The 11,703-nt window shown below is 35.2% G+C and overlaps 1 protein-coding gene across 1 annotated transcript in view; it reads left to right on the forward strand.

Moving 5' to 3' along the window:
- LOC140144313 (E3 ubiquitin-protein ligase rnf213-alpha-like) overlaps positions 1-10,837 on the forward strand; it is a 44,982-nt gene extending 34,145 nt beyond the window's left edge. The window contains exons 41-51 of the mRNA XM_072166139.1: positions 915-1,104; positions 2,584-2,687; positions 4,014-4,277; positions 4,929-5,043; positions 6,262-6,351; positions 6,501-6,684; positions 6,875-7,109; positions 8,012-8,212; positions 8,638-8,727; positions 9,841-10,030; positions 10,537-10,837. Of these exons, the coding sequence (XP_072022240.1) occupies positions 915-1,104; positions 2,584-2,687; positions 4,014-4,277; positions 4,929-5,043; positions 6,262-6,351; positions 6,501-6,684; positions 6,875-7,109; positions 8,012-8,212; positions 8,638-8,727; positions 9,841-9,903 (1,536 nt within the window). The 3' untranslated portion in view covers positions 9,904-10,030; positions 10,537-10,837. The remainder of the gene's footprint in view (positions 1-914; positions 1,105-2,583; positions 2,688-4,013; positions 4,278-4,928; positions 5,044-6,261; positions 6,352-6,500; positions 6,685-6,874; positions 7,110-8,011; positions 8,213-8,637; positions 8,728-9,840; positions 10,031-10,536) is intronic.
- The last annotated feature ends 866 nt before the right edge of the window (positions 10,838-11,703 follow it).

An 11,703-nucleotide genomic window follows, 5' to 3' on the forward strand; every position in this document is an offset into this window, starting at 1 on the left:
TTATGTTACTTATAACAAAAATACTAGTATTTTGTCTCAAATGTCAACATTTTTGCCGGAAAATGACAAATTGAGAACCTTCCCTTTGTTCCGAATTATTGCACATGTGCATAATAAGCGTTCATCATTAAATCACCACTCTGTTATTGATGAGGCCAAAAAAAAAGTTGTGTTACTCTCCAAAGCCTAAAATCGGGTGGGTCAGCCGGCCGGATTTGTTTTACCACTTGATACCTACTATTTCACAGTAACATGAGTGAAGAGAGTAAAACGAATATTGGTTGTATTTTCTACCTAATGTTGGATATTTTTTATTGAAGTAACCAATATAACATCCATACAAAAATATGTTGTTGGGATTCAGTGAGTAGGTCATATCAGGGTTCTAGCTATCAGGGTTCTAGCCCAAGTTAAGTGCCGGCTAGTTTTACTAGCTACTATCCAATCTTTTAGCGAACGTGAGGGATCGAAGAATAGGCTATGGAGTATTACCACCTCAATTTTGTTTTGTTGCTCTTGTTATGACAAAAATGATTTGTTAAAAATAATAAAAACCCTTTTTTTTATGTATTTAAAAAAAAGGGCATCGAGGCCATCACAACAACTTTTTTTTTACCTAAGCTAGAATAAATCATCGTTGCGGGGAACATAAATTTATCAACATGATCATAACAACTCTAATGTCTTCGATAACTGATAAACATCTCATCATCTCATCAAACCCATGAAAAGCTTTTGTTGTATTACCTATGCCAGTGGCTCAAGCGTCAACAGCGAGTAACGTATTGGTCATTTGATAAAGTTGAGAAGTACATGTGATTGTTCAAAATGTACACGAGGAAATCTGATTCTTAATTATCGGCAGAATGTTCTGCATCTGGTTGTAAAAATCGCTGCTTTATGTTTATCAACAGGCGGTGCAAAACATTCTTCCACGAAGGCAATCTGAAGATGTTGACCTTGGCGATTATATGTGGAAAGCCATACTTTCTAAAGTGAGACGTCTGAAAACTAACTTTCGTATGTCTGACAAGAAATGCGTCTTGTTGGTCCACTTAGTGTTGAACAAGATATTGATAACTGAACCAATGAAGAGGACGGAAGGTAGGATAAATTACAGACCGACCATTAAAGGTCGCCGACACAAATCTTTATGATTTTTTAGATGCATCCATGAAAAAAGATGAAGAAATGAAAAGAATCCCAAGCATCTAACTGTTTTACATATACATATATTGATATTGGCAACCATCAGGCCATCTTAATTTAATAGTTTCGTCTCAAAGCCTCCGAGCGCATTAGTAAAATCGCGCAATTTTTGCGCGTTATTCGCACTGGATCTCAGGGCGCGAAAACAAAAAAACAAGGACACACAGTGAAACACAAAAAACCGTAAGAATCAGGGAAAGCATGTTGGAAAAAATGAGTTTTAAGACTACATTTGAATTGAGCGAGAGAAGTGATATTGCGGATGGTGTTGGGAAGGGAATTCCAAGCTACAGGGGCAGCATAACGAAAGGAACGCATACCGGCAGATGATAAATTAACACGCGGTTTCTAAATCCACCAGACGTCAAAATAACCTAAATCGTTAATCTCAATCAAATTCTTCATCTTGACCACAGTGAAAACTCCTTGACAGATGAGAAGGTGGTCAATTCTTGTTAAAAAGCTGGTCCCACAGATAACTAAAAAATAAAACAAAACCGCATTCCGCATTAGGTTTTCAACTTTGGAAGGGCTTTGAGACTAACTATTAAATTAAGATGGCCTTATATAGCACACCTTTGCCTATTGATAAATCGTTTCAATGAGATTGTCCACTAGTTTGCCATCTCTATTATTATAGTAATTTCCTTTGGGCCTACAAGAGCCTCCAATGTTGGTAATGGATAGGCCTATATGTTTATTGTTAAACTTAGTTTGTATTTCCTCGTTCATTGATTGGTTGCAAGATCCTATCATTAAATCCTTCTGATTTATTTAGCGTTTAAAGTCATCTTCAATGCAGAGAGCTGTATGGAACACTATCAGGAGGTCATAAGGAAATATGCTTATCTTTTGGGCATGCATATCGAAAATAAATGAAAATAGTTTGCACTTTTATCTGCCGCTTAGAACTTAGAAGGCTAGAAGAAAAAACTATAAATGCCGGGCTATGTAAAGGGTATATAAAGGGTATAAAACGTTTTCATTACATTCAAAAACATTTTTTGAAAACTTTCACCAAAATATTCTAACATAATGTTATTTAAGTGTTGACCAAATAAATATTTGACAATAACATTTTGATATCATTTGAAAAATGCTGTTGGATTGTGTTTTCATACAACAGGTTTTAAATTGTTTTCGTGACTTTTATAAAATCCTACATTAAAACGTTTTTACCAAAACCAAAACCTAAAATATAACCACCTGTAAAATATGTTGAAAAACGATTTGTGTTTGCTGGGTTAAAACTAATTTGTGATTTCTTAACGACAGTATCATATTATCATATGATACATAACAATACGTAAAAAACATACGTCTTTAATTTTGCACTGTTTAAACTTTAATATTTTCCACTTCTCTTTATCCAAGGAGCTTCGTTGCCCACACAGCAGGAAGCAGTGTTGGACTCAGATTACCGGTACAAGACATGGAAGCAGAACTTCATCACAAACTTTATCAGCCCTATTGCAAAAGTATGTATTATGCAATTCATATCAAAAACAAAGAAGTGTAAAAAGTACACTAATGTGTTGCAATAAATTGATCTTTCTTTCTTCTTCTTCTTCTTCTTCTTCTTCTTCTTCTTCTTCTTCTTCTTCTTCTTCTTCTTCTTCTTCTTCTTCTTCTTCTTCTTCTTCTTCTTCTTCTTCTTCTTCTTCTTCTTCTTCTTCTTCTTCTTCTTCTTCTTCTTCTTCTTCTTCTTCTTCTTCTTCTTTTTCTTCTGCCAACCATTACAATTACTCTAGCACTCACATGCTTGCATCTTCTCCCAAAATAATCGGTGTGTCCATGGTAACCAAATTTATGCAATACATATCGATGGATGAGAACCAGTTAAGCCTTGCCTCACACGAGTTATGACTTTCTGGTTTTCAACCCTCGATATATATAAAACACTTCGGAATTTTGTAAAATGTCTATACCTATACAAAGTTTTTCTAAACCAAAGTTTTAGCTTACTCTAATATTTCGTTCTACTCGTCGGAGGACTTCATCAGATGTGACTTCCGGTTGTGAGTGGTCATATTTCCAGTCTTCAAAAGTGGGTCATATACGTGACTTAGGAAATAAGTGCCTTCCTCTCTATTCGTGGTCTTTGTCTCCATCTTTCTGATCTCCATCGCTTCTCTTCCTTTTCTGGACCTTCTGACATGCTCTTTGCCAATTATCTTGGAGTCCTCCCAGCGACATGGGAAGCGATGGAGATCAGAAAGAGGGGGACAAAGAAATATTAGAGTAGCAAAAACTTACTGGTTTTGCCAAACAAATATACCAATTGATTCGAAGAAACAAACCTTATTTATTTATATAAAAAGTATGTAAATTTACCACAACAATTTATTATTTATAATAATAATAATAATAATAATAATAATAATAATAATAATAATAATAATAACACTAATAATAATAATAATAATAATAATAATAATAATAATAATAATAATAATAATAATAACACTAATAATAATAATAATAATAATAATAATAATAATAGGCCTAATAATAATAATAATAATAATAGTAAATAGTAATAATAATAATAATAATAATAATAATAATAATAATAATAATAATAATAATAATAATAATAATATGCCACTTGCTTTTTTTTTCAAATTCAAAACTCCTGCTCATTCAACCCACATCTTGCAATCTCCTATGTCTCGTTATACGATAAACAGTTTAATTTCAGTATTATATTAGAAATAATAAACCGCACTATAAGCTACTATAAAGGTATATTTTTTTTCTGGTGACTGATCAGAATAAATGTTCCTATTATTTCCAAATACAAGGACCATGGGCTCGTATCTAAACATTGCTTAAAGGCCGAGCGAGACCTGCAAGCTGACGAAAAAGATGTAGTGTTACAAGTTCTTCACAAACCTGAATCACTGGAGGCCGCCACAGTGGGAGATGTACAACGACTCGCTACGTTGCCAGTAGCTTGGCAATACCAACCGCGAATAAGTGTTGCCACATTGCACCAATACATGGATAGTGAACGGCAGAAAAGTGGACAGAAACAATACCAACTATTGGATGCATTCATTCAACAGGTATACATGAAATTAAGGATGCAAACCTTTTTTTTAGTTAAAAGTAGAGAAAACACCTTTTCATGCTGAAAACTCCTTGCTGCTTGCCCTACAGTTAATAAATAGAGAGAAGGGGTAGTTGTTCGGTTTTTCAGAATAGTTCATCGAATGACGATCTTGCGATCTTACACAGATATTCGGTATGTTGTCATCTTATATATACCCGTGATTAGAAAGTAAATAGTTTACCTTGCATTTAAAAATTTAGGAGACGTTTCCTCTTTGGGGTTTTAGATGTTGAGAAAACATCACCAACATAGTACAGCTCCAGGACACAGCTATCACAACAAACAAAATGTTTTTAGTACGTTTTATATTGTATTTAGATCAACAGGTGTTTAGCATTAAACACTTTTCTCCACCGTCAGATAGAGCCGGACAATAATTTTTGTGGCGGACGTGTTTAAGATACGCCTTCTTTCTCCTATATTACCCCTTGTGCGTATAAGCCACGTTTATAAACATGAACATGAGGTGGACATTTTCAGTATGTTAGAATTTAGGAAGTAGCATTTGACAAAAAATGGAGCATGAAATAAAGCTAAAATGAAGCCTGCTGGCATTTATTGCTGTCTGAACTGCTAAAGGTGATTACATGATTTATAACTTTAGGAGCCAGTACTGAGAGCAATGATCTACTTGCCGGATATCATTCGCTTGCAACGCCTTCTTATTGAACGGTATCATAGATGTGTCGACCTGGTAGAAGCCAGAAAACTTTCCGCAAGTAAGTTACTACAAAGCATATTATTTATTTAATTTTATTTATAAACAAATAGGTGCAAGGATAATATGATTCATTGAATCAATATTGTAACATTCACTGAGGAGGACGCCCTCAGTGTTTTTCAAAATTCTGATTTGTATGCAATTGTACCATGCAAAAGTCATGGCTTTAGGTGTTGTAAACTACATGTCCAGCCGTTTTATTCATACGTTCGAAATACTCGGCGAACGCGTATGTGAAGTACATAGTACAATGTACGTACCTAGTCGTACGGGATGATCATAACACATCTCAAGGACTGACTTCAATCACGAACGACGGAGTGATACGCCCGGGTGACACGCATTGTTTAAGGGTCAAAATTAAAAGGAGGCATATCTGACAGGAAAAACAAACAAATCTTTCTTGTGAACATTTTACAATATTGCCAGCACTAAGTACCACTGTCACTCAGCAATTTGACTAGATTAATATAGTAATGCCTGTGCTATTAAATTTAAAGTTTTTGTGATTTTATTTTCACCAGATCTTTTTGTTATTGTTTCCTTAAGTAAGTGAGTAATCAACTGAATTTTGTTGAAACAAAAATTGTTCTTTAACTACCACTACCACTCCATTTGTATGCATACCCTTTCATGATTTACGTACTCAATAACATGTCTTAATATCATGATTGAAACGGGTTTTAAGGTCAATGATAATGACTGTGCTAAGAAAATGAAGATTAAGTAATATTATTCTTGTAAGAAAGAGCTACTAATGTCAAGGATGCAGTCATATATACCTTCGTCAGTAATATGCCTTAAGGGGGTACTACACCCCTGCCCAATTTTGTGCCTATTTTTGCATTTTTATCAAAAATTATAGAGCATTGGTGACAAGTAAGATATGTATATTATAGGGGCAAGGACTACAACTGCTACACTGGAAATTTTATTTCAGCACAGACAACAGTTGTGGAGTTACAGTCAAAAATGAGGGAAAACCAATATTTGATCAATAAATCAATAACTACATGCCTTGAGTTGCTGAATTTTCAGTGCAGTAGTTGTTAGTCCTTGCCCCTATAATATACATATCTTACTTGTCACCAATGCGCTATAATTTTTTGAGAAAAACACAAAAATAAGCAAAAATTGTCCAGGGGTGTAGTACCCTCTTGAAGCTGTCATGTGAACTAACGTTCCAACCAGAACATTGTTTTAATTTTAAATGTAGCGTTTGATGCTGACGAAAAGACCCAACGTTTAATGGAAAGCTTTCTAACTGCATGGAACCAAGTGATTGAAATAGAAGGGAATGAGCTAGGTAAATTTCTTGTATGTTTCATTATTTTGCCTTCAAATTCTATATAAGTTTTGAAATCTACGATTATCATGGTTGTTACTTGTTTTATTATGCTAAACAATACAAAGAGGCAAACCTCTTATTGAATTTTCATGCCATCACGCACACAGCCGCCTCAGCAAGCATACCGAATGAATTCAAAGGCAAGTTGGACTTCAAGAATTGCAATCTTGCCGTGTTTCTTCCTACATCAACTGGTGATGGTATGTGCTCTACTGAATTGGTGAACTTCCTCATTGAACGTCACAATGCATTCATCCAGTTTTACCAGGATTTGAGACAATTCCAAGGAAGGCTAGTATATTTGTAATTTTATTTATTTATTTATTTATTTATTTATTTATTTATTTATTTATTTATTTATTTATTTATTTATTTATTTATTTATTTTTAAACCCCCAAATGCAACCCAGAAAATACGTTTATTTATGTTAGAACATCATTTCTTATAATTAATGTCAATGAAACTTTTGTTTTCAAATAGGAGAATCATACCTCCTGGAAGTGTGACGAATTCACATCTCGTGGCTTATGATTTGAACAAGGAACTCCTACCGCTTGTTCATGCACATTGCTGCCGTACATTAGAAGAAAGTTCATTGACATTTAACCTGGATAATTTAGAGCGAGCAATAGAAGATCATTACGTCAGAGGAAGACCCCTGATTACCAAGAGAGTGGAGGAGTTGATTTTCCGAGAAGGGGCTCTCAGCAATAGGGTATTCCAAGCAGGAAGAGCGTAAACCCCCAGGTAAATATAGTCGAGAGGCTCATTTAAATGACACTTGTGATACACAAGAGTGTTGGCTAGTTAACATTGGGCTATTTGCCTTTTTCGACTGGTAAAAAGTTTTCAAGATCAGGTCACTGAACTTCAGTAGAGGGCAGGGTAGACTACGACTAAGTACGATTGAAATTTTAATTTTAATGTAAACACACAAACCAACTCTCCAATGTACTCGTTGTAAGACCTGTTATACAGCACCTTTATATACCCTAGAAAATATATTGTCCATGGTGTCAAACTAATATATCAGCTGCAACAATCTCGAGATCTTTGCGATAAAAAATATTGAATTTCAATTTTAGAGGCACCTTAAGCAAGATAAACAATTACAAGTAGGGGTTTTGAGCTGTAACCAATGTTTAATATGAAGAATACAGAACAAAATGTACCCGCCGACACAAAGGGCCGCATAGTTGTGTACCATGTATTGATGGTGCCCGGATGATTTAATATGGACGACCAATCACAAGCAAGATCCATTTAAAGATGCATTACATCATGGCCAATGTTAGTAGGCCAGAAATCCGACAATCTCATCCATTGACAACCGTGTTGAGCATGTTAACCGCAATCTAAAGTAAGTAGTCCACTTGGGAGTACGGTGACTAACAAGATCAGATGTGAAAATCTATTGTGCACAAATTAATTGAATCAGAGTTGTAAGCTTAAATGCAATAGCCAGAGTATGCACAATGGGCAAGTGGGCTACGGAGAAGTCTAACCTTTATACTGGCACTATTCTGTATTATATTTGTGGCTTTCTCTTACCAATGCTTACATACAGCTACCTAGATTTTACTCACAATAATATTGTATACAAAACATTTTTAACAGGAAACATTGTCCATCGCTCTTCGGAAGGATATACTGTCCGAGCTCACTTCCATCACGGCTCTTCGTGACTGCCTCACTGTGTCAGAGACTGTTATTGGATTCCTCTCTTCGACAGGTGGCGACCCAGAGATGTACATTAAGGATTATCTGGAAAATGTGTTGAGTCTGCCCAAAGAACAACAATTGCAACTCAATCCCAAGGTATGCAGTATGCACGTGGCAAACTATTATCAAAACCTATGTGAAACGGTTTTTTTGTTGCCTTATGGACTGAGAGCACTTCGGACAAACCAAATTGCATTCTGAATCAAATAATGTAATATACATGTTAAGGGTTCGATTCATTTCTTCGTAAGGAAAAACATACAAGAGAACATATCGGCATCCAGTGAGTTGTTACTCATTGTTCGAACTTCGATTAAAGATTAAAAGTCACATTGCTGTTCCTTCCTTTTTACGAGGAGAATGCCACGGGAAAATGCCTGAAAACACATCGACCATACAGACAAAACAGCAACAAAGACGTGACACAGAGAAGCATGATCTCACGAACTAAATACTATTTTTTTTACATAAGTGGATTACAATTGCCGATTATTTTTTTAATTTTTTTTTTAATTTTTCAGGCTCATCATTGCAGGCTTCGTCACATATTGTCCTTGTGGCAAGTACTATCTGTAGAAAGAGCTAAGCGAAGACTTGCTTCAAAGAAACAGGTACAATCATGGTAGCCCTGCAAGCTTTGTACATGATAAATTGCATATGATGGTTAAATCATACAAAGCTTCGAGCGTAGCGTTTTTGGTGACGTAGTTCATCTACATTCGTTCAATCCAGAAAACGCCCTATAAAACATTTTATGTGTTATTGGCCTTAAAAGGAATCGGATAGCAACGTCTGCACAGTACTTTTGTGAGACACACCAAATTGCATTTTGAATACGAGGAATGTCCTTCTGATATCCAATAATTCTGATTTTTAAAATTTGCGATTTAATTATTTTATGACAAATTATCAAGAATTGATATTTTTGACATTTACCAGTCCTCAATGTAAACTTAATCTAATGATGTGTATTTAAAGTGTATGTAGCTGGGAGGAAAATCTGACCATTATTTGAAAATTTTGAACTTTCGCATTGAAGCTATACATTTAAAAAAAAAAAAGACCTAAATCATTTCAATTTCAATATCAATTTTAAAATATAGACTTAGATATAACTTTTAATCCGAACATGCTACAGATGTGGAACAAAGGTTATGTTAATTTTGTAACCCTCTTTCATGTTCCGGACATAATTCAATTTCGATGAAAAGTGAATTTGTATGAATCTTTATTGTGGCAAATGCACTGATCAAAGAAGCACCACTGATAGTGACTTTAAATGTGAATCATGTGATTAGAAAAGTAGTCAAGTAGATAATATAAGACCATTCCATTCTTACTGTAAAAATGTCTAGTACTTAATGTTACTTGCGAGATTATGAATATTTTGAGTCATCCAGTAGTAGAAAATAGACATAATATGAATCAAATTGACTGATGGTTTAGTCACGTGGTGGTAATCGGCGAGGAAGTTGGTAATCTGTCCACCAATTCAAACCCGAGAAAGAGCCGAACAGTCAGCACTCAACAAGAAGTTAGGTCCCCGTTTCGAGCTATCGCATGCCTGGGACCCCACCGTGAAACAACTTTCTCGCCGATTACTATCACGTGACTAAACCATCAGTCAATTCTCTGCACAGTCTGATGAAGACCCGGCGAACGGGTCGCAACGTTACTGAAACAATCAGAATTAGATTCATTTTTGTCTATTAATCTATCTACAGGATCCATTTGAAGGAGTTGGAAAATACTTCAGAGAACCCTTAACAAGCGAAGAGAAAGGGTAGGTGTGCTGAAAGGATTAAGAGACGTCAATGTTGAAGACTTCCTAGCTGAATTCTTTGAGTTTATGGCGGTCCAATTGAAAACAATACCCATGGGAACGCAAGACACACGAGAAGAGCGTCCAAGACTGTAAGCATATACTACGACTCTTGCATTTTACGTGGTGCTTTGCGAAGAATCGGTGACCGGCAAAAATTATTATTAACAGCAACAACAACATCAATAATAATGATAATAATTATTATAAAAATCCCCGTCTGTAGCAACGGGAAATTGAAAAACACAGAGAGCAGCGATTACGGTCTTTGACTTGGGCAGTTAGGTGTAAGAGGTCCCCAAATCAATTCCTGGTGGAGGCAAATTTACGCTCTCTCCGTTGCTGCATTTGAACTGTGGGGCAGATGCATTGGACGAAAACCGCACAGCCAATTCTGATCAGGGTAACGTCTGGCTGTTTGTGTACTCTACCTGGGCATCATGGAAGAACAGTACAGTGTCAAATATTGAAGCTTAAATAAGATTCAAATTATTTTAGGCCATTAACTAAATTTGAATTTAAACGTGAACACAGTTCTTTTAGGGTCTCACTGTATGAAACAAATATTCTTGAAACTAAACGTTTTTTTCCTTTACAGGTTGATGGCTGAATTCAATTCATTCTTAGCGAATAAGGGACGTAGAGTACATGGATTCGACAGGATGGCCGAGCGTAATCACAACCTTGCTGTTTCAAAAGCAGTGGATGTCTGGTGTATCGCTGCACAAAAGAAATCCACCAGATGACGTCAATAAAGGTGTCCAGTATTGAGAAGTGCAAGTGATCTTATTATAAATTCAGAAGTGCGAATGATTAACATAACATTTAATTGTTAAGGGAAGGGGTATGAACGTTTGGACAGTATTTATCGTGGGACATTAGAGCACATCAGACATATCGACGACGAATGTCCTTCTGATATCAAATAATTTTGATTTTTGAAATTCGCAATGTAATACACATTTTATGGCAAATCATTAAAATTGATATTTTGATATTTAACAGTACTTGAAGTAAACTTTATAAATCTGATGATTTATACTTAAAGTGTATGTAGGTGGGATGAAAAGCCGACGATCAATTGAAAATTTTGACCTTTCGTATTGAAGCTATGGATTTTTTCCCCAAAACACCCAAAAAAATAGGTCTTTTTGGAAAAAAAATCTATATCTTCAATATAAAAGGTCAAAATTTTCAATTGATCGTCGGCTTTTCCTCCCAGCTACATACACTTTAAGAATATATCATTAGATTTATAAAATTTATTTCGATGACTGTTATATATCAAAAATTTGAAAAATATCAAATTTTAATAATTTGTCATAAAATGTGTATTATATTATCGTGAATTTCAAAAAATGAAAATTATTTGATATCAGAAAGACATGCTTCGTATTCAGAATGCAATTCGATACGTGGAGGTGCTCTCATGTCCCACAAAAAATACTGTCGAAACGCCATAAACGCTCATTCTAGATCTCTTAAGAGGTTCCAGGGATTTCAAGACAGACCATTGGGACAAATTCTTCAGATAATGTTTTATTATTCTATGTACAATATCGTAGCATAAAAATGTAAATGGTAATTATTATAACTAGCACAAGTTTTGAATAACATGATAAGAACTATAGACCTTTTCAGTAATTACCCACCTTTCGCCGTAGATGGGGTAAATATGGAATTTGCCCTCGCTTTCGACATTTTTTGTCACGATTACCCCATCTACGTCGAGATTTGCCCTCGCTTTCGACACTTTTTGTCACGT

This window comes from Amphiura filiformis, unplaced genomic scaffold (genome assembly GCF_039555335.1).
Source record: "Amphiura filiformis unplaced genomic scaffold, Afil_fr2py scaffold_49, whole genome shotgun sequence".
Taxonomy (NCBI): domain Eukaryota; kingdom Metazoa; phylum Echinodermata; class Ophiuroidea; order Amphilepidida; family Amphiuridae; genus Amphiura; species Amphiura filiformis.